The following is a 20,119-nucleotide window of genomic DNA, read 5'->3' on the forward strand; positions in this document are numbered from 1 at the left end:
CGCTGAACTTGTGTGAATTTGTAAGTTTGAATAACCAAAAAAAATAGCAAAAAAATTAGTTGTCAACTATTTAAAAAGGTTATACCATCTTATGAACCTGCTTATCTTATGCAAGTTTGGCCTAATATAACAAAACCAATTACGGTTTAAAATGATATGGAAATATTAACTACGTTAGGTTTTTTCAATAAATATGTCTCACGCAATAAAGGTAATTGTATAGCGTCTAAGTCTAAATTTGTTCAAAAACTTATTCAAAGACGTCAAGCAAAGATATCCGCGTTATCGCTTTATAAATAACAAATGCAAAATATTAGGTGTAACACTTGCGTCACGCATCACCTTAATAAGATTATTCTTTGAAATGACAACTCTTCAAAAATCCAATTAAAAAATAAAGATTATCTAAGGTAACGTTAACAATATAATTTACAAATTTTTGTAAAAATGTTCAATACATTTAATAACCGATGAGTTTTAAAGCTATATCATTATTCTAGAACACTAAAAAATATAATTATCTAAATATACAAAATCAAAGTTGTTAGACAAAAATAGTTTGATTTCTGTCAAAAACACAAATTATCTTCTATTTTAAATCTACATACATATATATATATGTATATATATATATATATATATATATATATATATATATATATATATATATATATATATATATATATATATATATATATATATATATACATATATATATACATATATACATATATATATATATATATATATACATATATAAATATTTATATATATATACATATATATACATATATATATATATATATATATATATATATATATATATATATATATATATATATATATATATATATATATATATATATATATACATATATACATACATACATATCTATATATATATAATATTTTTTGTTTGTAAAAATTTTTGGTTTTGCGTCACTTTTTAACAGTGGAAAGTTTGTATTACCTGCAAAGCCGTTATTTTAGGAAATAATAAAAAAAAAATCAACATATTTTCATTAAAGTATACAAATGTTGAGAAAAGAAAGAAAGTTTTTTATTTTTTTTTTATGTTAAATAAAAAGTGGACTTTTACTTTTACTTATTTAACATTAAAAACAAAACAAAAAAACTGTAACAAAATAGACATTCCATAATTTGCACAAGACAACTTCTAGATTTGTTCTTCTTAATTATTAATTAAACTTGTTTTGACGCAATTTATTTTATTGTAATTTGAAAAAAAATGTTCATCGACATTTGTTATTTTTGTTTTAATTATGGATAAATAAATAAAAAAATGAAGATAATTTTATGGCGTCAAATTAACGACGAGCTAATGTGCTTAGCTGTTTTATTTAAAAAAATGCTAAGTCAAAAAAATTTTAAAAATTTATTTTAAAAAAGCTAAGTCAATTGTTAACTATTGAATTTTAAGGCTAATTAGAGCATTTGATCCTAAAACTTTTCAGACATGTAAGCACCTTTTGATTTTATAATATTTCAAGTTGTAGTTTTTATTTTTTTGGACTTTTACTGATTTTTTGTTTCTTAAATTCTTACAAAATTTCTTTCTGCTTATTATTATTAAGTGGTACGGATTTGTTAAACGCATCTCTAATTTTGCTCGGTGATATATTGTTGTCCGATAATCGCCATATTGCTACCCTAGTCATTTATTTAATTTTTTTAAATCCCAAATGGCGAATTAAGATAAGATAAACAAAACCAATTACGGTTTAAAATGATATGGAAATATTAACTACGTTAGGTTTTTTCAATAAATATGTCTCACGCAATAAAGGTAATTGTATAGCGTGGGCAATAATCCAATGTATTATGTGGGCAATATATGTGAATGTATTTGCGTAATAAAAATAGTATCATTTAATGACTGTTTTCTTTTTTTTTTCAATATAATTACAAGATTACAATCTGATTGTTGTTAAGAATACTTAAAACATATAAATTATCCACTTGTTTAATATAACTTATTTTTCATCTGCAAGGAGTTTGTGTGTGTCTAAAATGAAGCTATGCATAACAGTGTTCATGATGGTTACCTGCGTGATTGCAAAAGAAAAACGAGATACACCTGGTAAGCATGTAATACATTTAGTTTTATTTAAAAGCTTTTAACAATATTTCAAATATTTTCAAATTTTATAAAATAATTTACTGAATGGGAGCATTATACATCAAAACATTTAACACGGCCGACGACACCAACGTCACCAACATTTATTTAGAATTTCAAAATTTGTTTATATTTACAGCTTTATTAGATATTAATTATTAGATTTTTTTTTAGATTATTAAAGATTATTAGATTATTTAGATTAATTATTAAATATTAATTATTAGATTTAAGCTTTATTAGATATTAATTAACAAACTGCGTTTAAAGAAAAAGCAACCGTTCAACCCCTACCTGCAACACTTAAATAAAGCAAGTTAACATCAGCTTGCAAACTTGTATTTAAAAATTATCATTTGAATTAATATCATTTTTTTTAATCATAATTCATAAATTATTTTCAAGATTTTATTTTATAAATATTAGCTTTAACTTTTAAATAAAGTACAACGCCGACTCTAAGTCTAAATTTGTTCAAAAACTTATTCAAAGACGTCAAGCAAAGATATCCGCGTTATCGCTTTATAAATAACAAATGCAAAATATTAGGTGTAACACTTGCGTCACGCATCACCTTAATAAGATTATTCTTTGAAATGACAACTCTTCAAAAATCCAATTAAAAAATAAAGATTATCTAAGGTAACGTTAACAATATAATTTACAAATTTTTGTAAAAATGTTCAATACATTTAATAACCGATGAGTTTTAAAGCTATATCATTATTCTAGAACACTAAAAAAAAAATATAATTATCTAAATATACAAAATCAAAGTTGTTAGACAAAAATAGTTTGATTTCTGTCAAAAACACAAATTATCTTCTATTTTAAATCTACATACATATATATATATGTATATATATATATATATATATATATATATATATATATATATATATATATATATATATATATATATATATATATACATATATATATACATATATACATATATATATATATATATACATATATAAATATTTATATATATATACATATATATACATATATATATATATATATATATATATATATATACAGTCTTGGCCATAAGTTTGGAACCGATTAGATTTTTTGATATAATTACACTTTTTATACCCAAAATATCAACAAAAACTTTTGAAATCATTTTTATTTTAAATATTATATACAAGTAAATATTCTGTCATGTAAAAAATGGTATCAGTATTTTGAATAATATCCTTTGGCACCCAGTACTGCTGCTATTCTCGCTGGCATTGAATCGGACAATTTCGCGCAGTATTCTGGGGTTATGGCAGTTGTCCATACACGCTTGATGGCATCAATCAGAGACTTCTCTGACATTGGATTTGTGGCAGCAACCTTCTGCTTAATCATTGTCCACATGTTTTCTATTGGGTTTAGGTCAGGACTTGAGCCAGGCCATGGACCCAAGACTTCGATATGTTTCTGTCTTAGCCAGTTGGTTACAACTGCTGCTCTGTGGCAGGGTGCACCATCATGCTGAAATACCTTACATTTCAGAATGTTCATGTGAGTGTTCAACTTTTCCTTTAATATCCCAAGGTAAACTTGAGCATTGATGGTTGTATTCTTTGGCATGAACCATATGCCACCTCTACCTGATGCCGAGAAACTTGCCCACACCATAACGGTAGGCGCCTGCTTCACAGTGGGAACAACATACCTGATGTTGTATCTTTGTTTTGCAGGTCTCCTGACATGTCTGATATATGAGGCAAACTGAGAAAAAGTTGACTCATCTGAAAACATAGTTTTTTTCCAGTCTTGTGCAGTCCAGTCTTTGTACTTGCGACAGAATGTCAAGCGGTCACGGATATTCTTTTTACTTAACATGGCTTTCTTTGCTGGACGACATGATGGCAGCTTGAATTCCTTCAAAAGGCGTCTTCTGATTGTTCTTGTACTGGTAGGAAGTGATGAATTTACTGCTATCTGGAGAGATGACCATGTTGGATTTGCAGCAGCAAGCCGATGTATCACCCGATCCGTTGTGGCAGAAGTTATGCGAGGTCGTCCAGACCTCTTTCTGGATTCCAGAGTGCCCAACTGCTTTGCTCTTGCAATGCCTTTGGTGACAGCAGACTTAGATATGTGCAGTATACCAGCTATTTTACTGTGAGAATAATTCTGCTGGTGTAGGATCATCATCTGTGCCCTTTTCTCCTTCGACAATTCAATACTTCTAGTCATTTTACGCACTGTACATGTTAATGTAGAATACTTACTGCTAATAATATAAATAATTATAAATTAATAGATCTATTTTTATGAATAGTATATATTATTGAATGATAATTTGCAAACATTTATACAAATAAAGCGATTTATTTGCATATTTTTACTTCTTATATAACAATAAAAGGATAAATTAATTAATTTTATACTTATAAGAAGTTAAGCCTTACCTTTCGCACTGATATGCAGTTAATATATATGTAAATCAGCTAATTAATTGATTAAAATATAATGTATAGTTTGTTAATATAAGTAAGTATATTTCAACATTAGTTCAACCGAATATTAGTTCAGGTAAACATTAGTTCAAGGGAACGATAGTTTAGGCATTGAACAGTGTATAATGCAGCTTAATGAGGGTCATATTGTTCACGATGCTCTGCTGCGGTGTAAAGTTACACGATTCACGTTTTGCAACGATTAAGAAGTCGCGAAGGCATTTAACTATGCAACTGATGCTGCATAAACACGATGCTGCAGCAGTTAAATGCCATACACGTCATAGAAACGTTCCTATGAGAAAAAAATTCATCGGTTCCAAACTTATGGCCAAGACTGTATATATATATATATATATATACATATATACATACATACATATATATATATATATATATATATATATATATATATATATATATATATATATATATACATATATACATACATACATATATATATATATATATATATATATATATATATATATATACATATATACATACATACATATATATATATATATATTATATATATATATTTATATATATATATATATATATGTGCATATTTGTACCTCGCAAATCCAATATATATTTATATATATATATATATATATATATATATATATATATATACATATATAAATATTTATATATATATATACATATATATACATATATATAAATATATATATATACATATATACATACATATATATGTATATATATATATATATATATATATATATATATATATATATATATATATATATATATATATGTATATATATTATATATATATATATATATATATATATATATATATAATATATATATATATATATATATATATATATATATATATATATGTGCATATTTGTACCCCGCGAATCGAATATACTCAGCACATAGATATATTTAATCAAAGGATATTTTGTTTTAAAACAAAATTGTTGCTTATATTTTTTCGTTTTTTATTTCCTTTACTTAAAAGGTGTTTTATCAAATCAAGACATTTTTTGAATTTTTATTTTTGGATGTTCGCAACTTTAATGAAATTCTTTGAAAACTTAACATCTTTTTAATTTAAAAACATGTAAAACCCTTAAACACCTACGATCGAAATTCCTGTCTAGCATATGAAAAACTGTCTATTTTTTGTTGAAATGTCATTCCCAAAAACTAAGTTTATGTTGTCATTTTTATACTTTTTTATGTAAATTTTAAAATTTACAAAAAAAAATTGATACACCCAACTCTTATATGCTTCATCCAGCCAGTAAAATGTCTATTAGAATGGTCAGATTTAATTTCAAAAATGAATTTCTGGACCCAGAAAAACACTAAAAACATGTTAAAAATAATGGTTTTTCATAAATAATAAAACTTGACCGTTTTTTCAAGGTTTCTCAGTTATTCTGCGCCGCACAATTAAGTATTTGATTAAATAAGTCATTTAGGATAAAAATTTAAAATTAATTAAAAACAGTCTTTAAAGATTAAAGATATTTCATTGAAGACATTGCAACTAAAAGAGTTTTTTAAAGTTAACGTAAAAAAAATTTTTCAATAAAATAATGCAAATATTTCACAAATTATTATTTATATGGTTATTTACAAATATTTATTGAAAAAGTTTATTTGCACATATCAAAAATATGTTTATAAATATAAAAAAATGTATATTTCAATAAAAAAATTTTAACAAACTGAAATGTTTTTAAAAAACTTCATCAAAGTTTTTGCAAAAAAACATTTTTGTAAATTCACCGTTTGTATACACTATTCAAATATATTTAATGCACCATTTGGCAACTGCTTTTTAAGTCTATCAACAATATAGATCAAGCCAAAAAAGGATGAGAAAGTTAGAAAATTTAAAGTGATACTTAACGTAATAATAAAGTAAAATCGCCTTTACATACTAATACTTTGTTCTAGTTCAAAGGTCCTTTTGCAATGTTTCACTACGATTCTCCAGGCTGAACTTTGCAACCTTTTATGGTATGATCCATATTTTTGATACACTTTAGGAAACAGCTGCAAAAATGTGTCATAAATGTACTTATATGGAATGTACACAAACAGTGAATTTTAAAAAAAATTGTTTTTTTCGGTATATTTGAACAAGGGCGCCGCTAATTACTGAAATTATAGGCGGGTTATAATTTGTGGTCTCATTTTTTAAAATAATTTTACAAAATAAACCGACATTCAATTGATTTATTACTTTGCTAACTTCATTAATAAACTTTTTATTTTCGGTAAACTATTGACTTTTTGGAAACAAAAATGCATTATATGTAATTAAATATGTCTCATGCTTAATAATAACTTATTTGTAAAGTTAAAAACGAGTTTTTAAAATCCAAGGCTTTTATATGTTATTAAAATTCAAATTTTCCAATCAATTTTTTCTGATATTACTATTTTTTTTAATTAACATTCGGCTGTATGCGTGTGTAAAAAACAAACCCTAATCCTTACCGTGACAGGAAGATGCGGGTCTCGAACCACCGACATTCCATTTACGAAGTCAACGCCATATTTAAATAAGGTAAACGCGCCTATTAGTAGGCTACAAATAATATCCTAATTTTAAAAATTAATATTCTTTTCACGTAAAAAATAAACTTAATTAAAACTAACTAAATTAATTGACTTATTGCAAATGTAACTATTGAGTATTGTATTGTCATCAAGCATGAGTATGTATGCAAAATTTAAAGAAAATCTATCGTTAGGAAGTGACTCAAAAATTGATTGCAAGATGTTCACAGACAAACAGAGACGAGGTGTTAATAAAAGCATTGGAAAAAAAACTTTGACGTCAAAAGTAATGATTTTGTAAAATTGCTATGTATATTATACATAGCAATTTTACAAAATCATCTACGTGTCCTATATCATAGATCATTTATAGATTGAACAAGAGATTGTTTGCAATTGCTACCCCCATTATTAAATTTTACCAATATCTTAAAAAATTCTCTTTTTTGACGGAAACCATATCTTTTTTTGTCTCTCAACTTTGTTTTAATATTTTTTGATATTTGAACCCTTTTTTTTAAAGTAGAGTTTTAGATTAAAAATGTAACTTAAAACTTTTTGGAGTATAATACAGTAGAATTATAGTAGTAAAAGTTACTAAAAAAAGTAGTAATAGAATTAGTGTAGTAATTAGAAATAGTGTAATAATTAGAAATAGTGTAATAATTAGAGTAGAATAGAAGAGTATAAAAGGGGAATTGAATATAAAGAATATTTTTTAACAAAACAGTGAAATATATTAAACACAATAAATTTTTTTTATTTATTTAGATAGATTAGGCACTTATCATTTTGATGTATAATTATATAGTAGTATTTCCACGTGAAGCATATATTTCCTATTGTTTTACCATTGTCGTTGATAACGCGGATATCTTGGCTATTAAGCAATGAGTTGGAACGTCCGTATATAAACAAGTTCTTCTATAACTAAGTTTAATTTTTTTTTTTATAAATTTTGGCTAGTACCTAATGGGTACGCGTTGTCCGGCGGACGCTCGTTGGACGTCTCATGGACGTCTACACACCCGTAAGATGTCCGACGTACATCTTACGGATATCTAGACGTCAATGAGACGCCCAACGCATTCCCGCTAAGTAAATTTTAGATCAAATCTTAAAATTCCAAAAACATTTTATTATTCTACAGTAGTTGTTATAGTTATATTAACTTAGCTTCTGAGTTCTGTAACAATTATTCCTAGGTTTTGTCAACTACCAATTGAACTAATTTTTTATTATTATTATTATTTTATTTTTCCTCTTTATTAGAATCTTTATGCAAACATGAGTAAAATAAAAATATATTTTACATTAACTTGAATTAGTTACAAATAAAGATATCGCTAGAAAATAAAGAAAGAAAGCAGAATAAAGAAACGGAAAACTCGAATTTCATTTCTATGGGAAAGTTGTATAGTTTTTAAGAACGTCAAGTCATAAAACTAATTTCTTTCTACAATGAATCTATCAAACTTTTTTCAACCTCATTTCAACTGTTTCAAGAACCTCTTTATGCAGACTCGGCACTTTTTTTTGTCTTTGTCTAATATCAGTATATAAAATTTTGAAATAAAGTAAATTCAAAATGTTTATTTTATCGACTAAGAGACTATTTTCTCTAATTTTACGATTATTATAATATATTACATGAATAATTTATAGATCTTTATCAAGCATATAACCATGCAAACATTTTTGAAAGCTGCCCTATTTAACTTTTGTTTGGACCAACTTGTATAAATAAATTACATTTTCTGATTCATAGTTCCAGTTTGTAAATTTAAGAAATACTGTTTCTGAGTCACAAAACTTAATTATTTTTAACCAAAATCAAAGCTCAAATACAATGTTTACTAAATGCAAAATATATAACAACAAAATAAATAAAAAGCAAGCAAAGTTCTACATAAAATTTCAATATTAGCTCATTTTTATTAACACTTTCCTCGTAAGTTTCTTTTTTTGTTTGTAAACAAAGAATGTTTATTTAGCAATTTTTTAATTCAGATATTAAGTTATTTGATTTCCTATTTATAAAAATATTTTTAATTTTAATTTTAATTATGCTAAACATTAAAAAGATCATTAATGTCATAACTTTTTGAACTAGCTGCAACGGCTTATCGCATAAGCTTTCAATGTTTTAAGGATCAGTTAATATGTGTATCAGATTTTATAATATAGGATGATAAAACAAAGTCTTCACTTTTTCAAAAGAAATATTGTGTTTTTTTTATGACTTTCTATAATATTATTTGAATCTATTTAATATAAAATTGCATAAAGAGTAGTTATTACTAACCAACAAATGTAAATAAAATTTAAAAAAATAACAAACCAAAGATGCAGTATCTGCGCAACCATCATAAATTTTAATTAGCATTTAATAATATTAGTTTTTTTATACCACCTAATATATTAAATAATCATCAACATCATCATCATCATCATCATCATCATCATCATCACCATCATCATCATTACCATCATTATCTTCACCATCATTATCATCATTGATTTTGCACGTTTTAGACGTTACTCCTTTGTTTCTTCAATATCTACAATCTTAAGCATCTTTTTTACGGAGGTTTTTTCTTCAGCTATGCAGTGTACACAAATTTTCTTGCTTTCACATATTACAGTCTTTCTTTAATTAATAAGTATCTGGTTATTAATTATTTAATTAAAATTTATAGATTTAGTTACCATATTCTTTAAGCATTTATGATTTTTAATTTTTTTGTTTAAATTGCTATTTTGTTTTTTATTATTAAATTAGTAGTATTAAAGCATTTACTATAACCTCAATATTAAAAATATTCAACAATTTTTAGTATGGACAAAAGCTTACACAGTAGCTATCAAATCGTTTACCAACGGAAAGTTTGTATGTGCTGAAAATGTAGGAAGTCAACCATTGATTGCCAATAGAGATGCTATTGGTTTATGGGAAACTTTTGAAATTCGTTTCACTAACGCAAAAACATTTGCATTGAAATCCTATGCAAACGGGAAGTTTGTCAGTGCAGGTAATGGTGGAAATAACTTGCTCATTGCCAATAAGGACCAGGCTACAGTATGGGAGACTTTCACCTTAGTTCCAAATTATGCCACTTTTGGATTTAAATCAAATGGTAACGCAAAGTTTGTGACTGCTGAAGAAGCAGGAAGTAAATCACTTGCAGCTAACCGCAACGTTCTTGACGTTTGGGAAATGTTCAGTTTGGTCATCGTGTGGCCATCAGTTCATAAAGTTGCAATAAAAGCATTGGTCAATGGCTTATACGTATGTGCTGAAAATGCCGGAAAGCAATCATTAATTGCTAACAGAGGAAAAATAGGCCCTTGGGAAACATTTGAAATTCGCTTTACTGACCCTCAAACATTTACTCTCAAATCTGTTGCGAACGGCAAATTGGTTTGCGCAGAAAATAATGGCCGATCTCCTCTTATTGCTAATAGAGACCAAATTGGACCGTGGGAGACCTTTTCGCTAGTTCAAAATAAAGAAGGTGTTGCTTTTAAATCACACGCTAATGGAAAATTAGTGACTGCAGAAAACGCAGGACGTGATAACCTAATTGCCAACCGCGATAATCCTGATATTTGGGAAAGATTCGCTTTTATTTACTTGTAATAAACTTAAATATTTAAGTTGATTGTAAGCTTAATCGGACAAAAAGTTTCATATAAATAAGTTTCAATTTAGTTTTAAATAGTGTTTGGTAATAAATTTATATTTTGTTGACGGTTTATTAAAAATGTTTTTACTAATTTTACTTTTTTTTTCTATATATTAGCGTTTATAAAAATATCAGTCTAAAAAACACTAAGGGGTTGTCCACAAACTGCGTATGCTCATAGGGGGGAGTAGGAGGTTTTCATAAAGCGTACGAAAGTGTATGGGGGGTTCAATTTAAAAGTACGTAATTCGATTTTCTAATTTATCACAGTTAACCAGCTAACAAATAGAAAAGTTAAGTTTCTCATTAAAGATCCTATGTATAGGGAGTAAAGAGTATAGTTTCATTCTATGCACACACATACATGGACACCCGCAGAATTTTATGCTGTTCAAGATAGAACACTTTCACACATCGTGCAAACTCCAAACTTAAGTATGTTTATACCTATGCCAAATGAGGAGGCCTTGCAATAAATTGGGCTGGCGAAGGCCTGCAAATAAAAAGGCACTAAAACGCTTTTTCCCCTCTGCACAAAAAAGCACTGGTGAAGTTAAGTTTTAAACTTTACTATCCAAAACTAAATTTAAGTTTATCGACAGATTTTAAGTTTCGTAGATAAATATTGTAAGTAACAAAATTTTTGTTCAAATAAAGAAAAAGAGGAGGGAAGGGAGGAGGGAAGGGAGGAGGGAAGGGAGGAGGGAAGGGAGGAGGGAAGGGAGGAGGGTTGGGAGGAGGGAAGGGAGAAGGGAAGGGGGTTGGTAAACTTTGCATGCCAACTTTTCCTCATAACTTTTGCAATTTACAATATTTTTCTAGGAACTTTAAAATCTGTCAAAAAATTTAAACTCAGTTTTAGATAGCAAAATTGAAAACTTTACTACATTAGTGCTTTCACGTTTGGGCAGGAGGGCAAGCGTTTTAAGCTTATTTTGTTCCTAAGCTTCTTCCCAAATTTTTGCAAGGCCTTCTTATTTGGCATAATTATAAACATACTTGAGTTTGGAGTTTGCACAATGTGTGATAGTATTCTATCTGGAACATCAAAGAATCCTGCGGGTGCTCATGCACACATGCAACCCCTTATATACTGGCCCTAAGTAAGGAATATTCTAGGCAACCCTTTTTTTTAGTTTACAAAATTCAGTTTTTAGCAGTGCCGTGGCTAATGGTTTGGATGCCCCCCTAAAAACTCTACGCTAGGGTCTCAAAGTCTTCCAAACTATACCGCTAGGTTTTGCTAAAATTAAAAAACTCCTTAAATTAGCAAATCAAATCAAACATATTTCGAAATATGTTACAACATTTCATGAAAATTTAAATATACAACATAACGTTAAATCAATGATAAAAATAGTAATAATAACTGACATCATTAATACTAGTTATTATAAAAATAACAATAATAATAATAATAGTTGTAATAAAAACAATATCATCATCAACAACAACAACAACAACAACAACAACAACAACAACAACAATAATAATAATAATAATAACAATAATAATAATTATAGCAATAATAACAATAATAGTAACAATAATGAAAACAATTAAAGTAAAAGGAGAATTTCATAAATAAAGACAACAACATCAGCAACCAAAAATTTAGTAAATAATGACAACAACAACAAAGATAGATATATAAATAATGTCAAAATATTAGAACTAATATTAATAATATTAGAATAAAAAATTTAATAAAAAAAATCAAAAATGGCTGATAAAAACCGGAGGTGTTAATCGTAGATGGATAAGTAAAGAATTTCAAAATGGTTAAAATATAAAATTAAAAACTTTTAGATTACGAACTGATAGACATAATAACGAATTTCAATATTAATTTGTAAAAATATTTAATTGTATTTTTTGAACAAATAATTAAAAAGCTTAATTTTGATTTCAGAGATTGATTTATTAGATTTTAGATAAGGAGGTGGTTTGCTCCAAGAGCTAATACATTGATACCTAATGCATTTACTTCCATGTTTAGCTGAGTGGAGTGTTGAAATAACTAAGTTTAGGCTACTGATAGAGCGAAGATGATAGTGACAATTTGTAATTGTAAAGAAATTGTTGAATGATAGTGGATGGTTAGGTTAGAGAAAGAGGATTTTTTTTTGCGATGATAATTGCAAACAAATTGTCAGTTAAGGAATAGCCAAAGTCGCCTAATTTCAATATATTGGAGATTAGGTATATCACGTTAGATTTAAAGTTCAAGGCTATATTTTGGAGATGGGACAACCTTAAATTATTTTTTTTATGGGATTGTCCCTTTACTTGACATGCATATCTTAGATAAAACTTTCATTGTATAGTTATTTAGATGGCCTTGAAAAAAAAGATTAGAGAATCAATTTTAATACAAAGATATTTAATAGAGTCTAAAGGATAAATTTTTCGTCCTCTTAGTTTAAAATTTAAGTGCTTATTAATTGGTGTCTCTTTCGATTTAAAGATGACGAGCTCTGTTTTGTTAAAGTTAAGAAAAACTTTACCAAAACGAAACTACTGAACAAGATTTCCAAGATCATGAACAATATATTTGTTGATTTTTTAAAGTGATATGTCAACCAGTAGCATGTTAGTATCATCAGCAAAAGAAGTATTTATGTCATTAATAAAAAGAAGAAAAAGAAGTAGCCCTAACACTGAACCTTGTGGGACGCCATTTGAGTAATTCTTTAAATTAGATTTAGTGCCATTAATGGAAACAAACTGTTTCCTGGTTTGGAGATATGAAGTAAACCTTGGGATGTCTCTGATTCCATAGTATTCCAGTTTTGTGAGAAGGGTGTAGTGATCCACAGTGTCACAAGCTTTTTGCAATTCTGTAAACATCCCGCATGCAAAGTGCTTATTATCTAGAGCTCTTATAATCTTCTTAGTAATTTCAATAAGTGTAAGGGTTGTGAAATGTTTTCTTCGAAATCCATATTAGTGTTAGTACAGGCATTTAAATTTTTCAAGAAACTTGTGTAGTCTGTTATGCATAGTCTTTTGAAAATGTTTGCTTAGGTCGGAAAGAAGGGAAATAGATTGATAGTTAGAAAAATCTAGTAAGGAGCCTTTTTCATAAATTGGAATTACATTAGCTTCTTTAGAAAACCTCAGAGATATTGCCACTTTTAAAAGAATTATTTATCATAATGCTATAAGGTTTCGAGATTATGTGAGAGGTAAGTTTTAGAAAAAATGTAAGTATGCTGTTAGGTCCATAACTTCGATCACATTTAAGAGCATTATTATTAAGATTAGATACCTCATCTTCAGTCACAGGATCAATAAAGAAAGATTTAGCATTAAGCAAATTAAGAAAGTCACTTTAAGCACATTTTGATGGCATGGTTTCATTGAGTAATTTTTCACGAATAGAGACAAAGTAGTTAATAAATATATTTGAAACAGTGGCATGGTTTGTAACGATATATTATTTTAGATTTAGCTGAGTAGGAGGTTTATGTAATGATGCTTTAATATTTTTGATATCTTTTGTGCCTTTCCATGTATTTTTTATGTTGTTCATGCTGTTATTACAATAAGTTACGTAGTATAATTTTGTTGCTACTTTTTAATAAATTGCTAATTTTATTTGTGTAGAACTTAAATGTTGTCAAAAGTTTATTTTTAGTATTATTCTTTATTGAGTTAAAAAAATAGATTTAAGTTTACAGATCTTTACAGATCCCGGGTTTAGATTTTATTTTTAGTCATAGTTTAATCGGGGACACATTGGTCTAAAACTCTTTTTTTAGACATCGTCTAAAAATTTTAACTTTATTTGGTTGGCTGGATGTGCCAAGAACACAGACAAAGTGTGCTGTGTAATCCGAGATAGAAATAGTTAAGTTACCTGAAAGGTACCATAATCAAAGGAGTAGTTCATAAAAATGTTATCAATGAGTGTTTGAGATTTAGCTGTTATACAAGTAGGAATGAATAAACGCGTAAGAACAAAAGGTATCAAGGTAGATAGAAATAGGATTAGATTCACTATAGCTCAGTAGATCTGCATTTAAATTACTCATTAAATAGATCAGTTTTTGTTCTTTTCCTAACTATTCAAGCAGTGGGGTTAAAATAAGTAGTAGACATAGGCGGGTTATGGCTCATTTTTTTTTTCAACCATATCCTAAACCATAATCTCATATCATATTTAGCTATAAATATATCCATCTTCTCATAACTCATTTAAACTAGTATAAAATGCTGTTTCTATCATCATAAAAATTCTTCGAACTTACATTGATCCGAAGGATGTAAAAAATCAAAAGATTTTTCTGTAGATCCTAAGGACCTTAAAAAAAGTTTATTTTCAAAAAAAGTGTCTGAAGCAAAATATAAAGATAATGGTTGTATAACAACCATAATATATTAATATATTATTGTTACAAACTATAAACTCTGAGCTAAAAAATTTTTTTATAATTTTGTAATTTTAAATCATATTTTAGGTCTTTCAGACCCATGTAAATTCGAAGAATTTTTCATGGGTCTGAAAGAAAGATAAATAAAAATCTACTAAACCAGATGAGCAGTATATACGTCTGCTATTATTTTCGTATCCAGGAAATATTAAATTACTATAGTTATAGGGTGTCCAAGGTTGAATAACTGAGTCATTGATTTTAGGAGAATCGATTCCGTCATACATGCGTACTCTTGATTCCCACCAACCTCCAGATTTACCGATAACATGCATTCTAATATATTTTTAATAAACACCATTTCTATTACCTGCAGCGTTCAATAATATATATTCATTAACATAAGTTGTGTTCAAATATCTAAAGGTGGATGAGTATAGTTTAAGATCTGAAATAAATGGGGGTATTAATGAAACAAAATTTGCTTGTTGTGTTGAACTTATTGTAATAAAAGGTTGCAACGAATATGTAAGTGGATTTCCAGTTTTATTGTTTAATTCAATTTTTAGATTAGTTTTAAATGGTAAATCAAGTGTAAATTATCCTCCTAAATCAATATTAGAATGAATATTACAACCTTATAAAGAGTTAGTATAAAATGGTCCACCAAGTGGAGCGAATAATAAACCACAAGCTGTACTTCCTATGCAAAGCGTTTTATCTGCATATATCCTAATAAATACGTTACTTGATACACTTCCATTAGGATTTGTTTCTTTAAATTCTAACCATAGTTTTCTGAGAATACCAGGACCATTATTTTGAATAAAAACTGCTGTTCCATCTGTACTTTTTTTTGGTTCATCAGTACCTGTATTTGGTTCATCAGTTTCTGTATTTGGTTCAAGAGTCTGGGATTTTACTCCCATGCATGTTAAACTTGAATTTGGTACTATTTCTAAACTGCTAGGATTAGGTATTATTGTGTCAACATAATACTTTGTAGCAGCATCATTTGGATTTGTAGGTTCTGCTACATTTATTAATATATTTGTATTCGTGTCAATATCACTAGTTACATTATTTTGCCCATCTCTTCTAATAAACATACTATCAGCTTGAGATGCTGTTAATCCATTTGAAACTACTCGACTTGTAGTTGAATAAATTGTTGTACGTCCGAATTTATCAACAGGCATTTTATATGTAAAGAAAAAAAAATTACTATAGATTATTAATAATATTCTGAAAATCATATCCTTCATCTAGTTTTTTTAAAACATAGAGACACAAATGTCCACAGAATGAAGTATTTCCAAACTGAACTCTTTCACTATTCTATATAACAACTTCGACAGGTGAGGGTTGTGCATAAGAGTCAAAACTTAATTTTTTTTTCACTGTCTTTGTACCAGCAAATCCAATGAAAACCCTGTGTACTTGAATTTTCTGTATTTAATATTCCATGTTCTTTTTTTTGCGTATTTTTAGGTAATTGATCTCTTACAAATACACCTTTAAAATTTTTTATTTTTAGTTTTTTTGCTGCTTTTAACATTTGAAAATTGGTTAAAGGTTCATTAAGTAAAATTATCCCTTCAACATTGATAAGTTTATAATTGTTATTTCTTATTTATCCTATAAATTATTTACTTTTAGTTTGTAGTGTCCATATGCTAATGTGTGAATTCTGTCTTCTAAAATGACTATTTTATCATCGTCTGCACTTAATGCTATTTTATTGACCTCTTCTGTGTAAATTTCATGTGAATGTGATCTTATTACATTCATTTTCATAATCTGATCTACTTTATTTAATAAACAATGTTTATAATCCTTATGTGTTTTATGATTTTTCACAACATTTTTCTTTACTCCTTTACATTTTTTGTTATCTTTTCCGTGTACTTTGTAAGAATACAACTTTGATCTGAGTCCTACAAGTTCTTCAATTTGTACTCCTCCAGACTCATCTTTAAACATTCCTATTACTTTCTTGTTAACACCAACTTTAAAATTTACCTTAATAATTGCTGGATGCTTTGGATCAAATTCACTTGTATCAAATTTGCTTTTAACATCTTCAGAAATATCAGCATAAAAATCTTTTGTTTTTATTTCGTATGCTAAAGAATCAGTATCTGTAAACAATAGTTTTGCTCGATCAGAATATTTATTCTTTATATAATCGTAATAAAATTCGTACATCAGAGTTTTACTTAAATCTAAATTACACATGCCTAATTAAATTGGTTTGTTATACATTAATTTGGTTCTCTTCATGTGAATCGCTATTAAATTTTCATCAAATATCGTTCGACTCTCGATGTTTGGTCTTAAAGCTAATTTAACAGCTTCATTTCTATTCGTCACTAATCTAACATCGACTCTGTTCTCAATGTTCTCCATTGTTTTTCCAAATACTGAGTTGTTCATCAATTTGAAAAGGTCTTTTTCAAAATCATTCGTTGCCTTGTTTCTTAGATTAGTATTTAGCTCAATGTATTCGCTTAACCAAGTGCTTTGTTCAAAACTTAGACCTCTATAAATTTTTGTGATCATTAGACCTAATCTTTCATACAATTTAAGATTTTTATAATGGGTAACATAATTTTTCTTATTTTCCAAGTTAGGGACTAGTTTTTCAACTTTATCAATATTTAATCTTTCAGGAGCAAGTGGGTAGTCATTATGATCATCATGCAGATGTTCAGGATAATTTAAATCAACTTCTAGTATACATGGAATTGATTTACAGTTTTTCAACTCATCTTCATCCATCCATTTAAACCCATGTGTTGGAAGTGGCTTATTCATCGCCCATCCATATAGATTATTAGCGTCGAGATATTGGATGACTGTTTATTCTTTGCTTTTGTCATATGCGTCATCCATGTACTTATTATTAGATGTTCCTAATCTATTCAATATCATACTGATTCCACCTCTTATTCCTTTCTTTATCATTAGTATCATATCGTAATCGCTCAACAGTTCTAATTTTACTTTTGTTTTCTTCAATGCTGCATCCCAAGCTAATCCTGGTGATGTGTAATACCAAGCCGGATCTAATTTATAATTTTTCATGCAAACATCTCTAAAATTTTAAAAACATCTGCTAGTAAAAGCACATCTGAAACGTTGTACAAGTCATGATAATCTCTAAATGTTTTGAAATTAAACTCCTTCCATACATTTTGTGCATGTGATTAATCATCATCACTAATATCTTCATCGTTCAATTTAGAAAAGAACGATTCTTTTGTGGGTAATTGAGTTTCATTAAATTTATCAACAGAGTCTACCCAATCTATGGGTATACACCTTTTCTGAGTAACAAATCTAATTGTTTCCCTGAATACAATTTTCTGATATTTTTAAATTGCTCTTTTGATAAATTTTTTGATAAAGAATCTAAACAAGAAGGCATAAATCTGTCTAAGAAACTAATCTGACGCTTTATTATAACACTCTTTCCATCTTTAACAAACTCTCCAACTTTAATCTCTCTAGAAAAGCTAATATATTATTCTTCGTTGTTTGGGATACAGCTCAATTTACCTCCTTATAATTTCTTGATAAATAAGTGACTCATACCCAGATAAATTATGAAATAGTACTGGGAAAAATCTGGAATTTTATATTTTAAATTACAACTATGATGATCAACACCTCTATATTTTCCAATAATGTGACAGTGATCACGTACTTTATCATTATTCAAATCTTTTCCGCAAATGTGACATTCAGTTGCTGCATTAAAATCATTCTTATTTTCATGTGTATATACAATATTCTTTTTAAATTTAATCCTGTTACAAATTTTTATGATATCTTCTTGTAATCTGTCAACAAATATTTGTGCAACATCATCCATTTCATTACTTGCAGTAAATGAAACTGGATTGCTTTGGTAAAAACTTTCATCGAAACATTTAATGCAGTAGCAGAACGAACATGGTACATGCTTTTGATACTGTTTAGTATAGGATTCATTAGGACTAGTTTCACAAGTACTGATAGGTTTGATGAAACTTTCAAAGTCAGCATATACTACAAATGGTACTCTCATCGATCTATTGTGATTCGTAAACTGCATTGTCGATTTTGGTGGTGGAAGTTCAATACGCACTGAATCATGTGTATTACCATACGATTTGTGTTTAGATAATGATTCTTCAGAATTAAACCCAAGTAAGCAATTTCTACAATAGTGAATAGTACATTTTTTCTTGGATGTTTGTGAAAAAAGTAATTTGCTCAAATTTTTTATTAAGCAGTAATGATTGGTTTCACTATTTGAGATTAATAATAAATCTATTAAATTTTTGAAACACGTAAAGGATAAACTGAATTCTCGTATCCGTATACATTCACACTTATATCTTTATTGTTATTCTCAAATTGCGTAACTTGATTTAAAGATTCTGGAAATTCTATTTTTTCCCAAATAATCTTATTAGATTGTATTTTAAGCTCTTTATCAACTCTTTCAGGATTTTTATCTTTAGAATTTAATGCTCTTGTAACACACCACTTAAAGCATTAATTATCTTCATTTTTTATGTTAATGATTGCCTTTTTAGTTGCTAAATTTTTGTCAAGTGGAATATAAGATTTAGCTTTAAGAGGATTATACTCTATAGTATTTATATCAATCTTTTTAACAGAAACAAATCTCCAATTTGACCCTAGCTGTTGAAATGATGATAAATTTTCTTAAATTCTCAACTTTGCTGTTTCATAAAACTCATCTAAATCTATTGATTCTAATACAATAGTACTCTTCATTGTAAATGGAACAGTTGTGGTTATAGTTTCTCCTGTTTTAATGTCAGTACGCTCCATTTCCCAAGTGGAAACTATATTTATTTTTGATTTTCTATTTTCGTTTAGTATTTT

General features: G+C 27.5%; 1 protein-coding gene across 1 annotated transcript; it reads left to right on the plus strand.

Moving 5' to 3' along the window:
* The first annotated feature begins 1,911 nt into the window (after window positions 1-1,911).
* LOC136080462 (uncharacterized) lies at window positions 1,912-10,932 on the plus strand. Its single transcript, XM_065797116.1, has 2 exons — window positions 1,912-2,101; window positions 9,993-10,932. Exons 1-2 carry the CDS (start codon window positions 2,032-2,034, stop codon window positions 10,793-10,795), a joined length of 873 nt encoding a protein of 290 aa, XP_065653188.1. The 5' UTR covers window positions 1,912-2,031; the 3' UTR covers window positions 10,796-10,932.
* The last annotated feature ends 9,187 nt before the right edge of the window (window positions 10,933-20,119 follow it).

This window comes from Hydra vulgaris, chromosome 05 (genome assembly GCF_038396675.1).
Source record: "Hydra vulgaris chromosome 05, alternate assembly HydraT2T_AEP".
Classification (NCBI taxonomy): Eukaryota; Metazoa; Cnidaria; class Hydrozoa; order Anthoathecata; family Hydridae; genus Hydra; species Hydra vulgaris.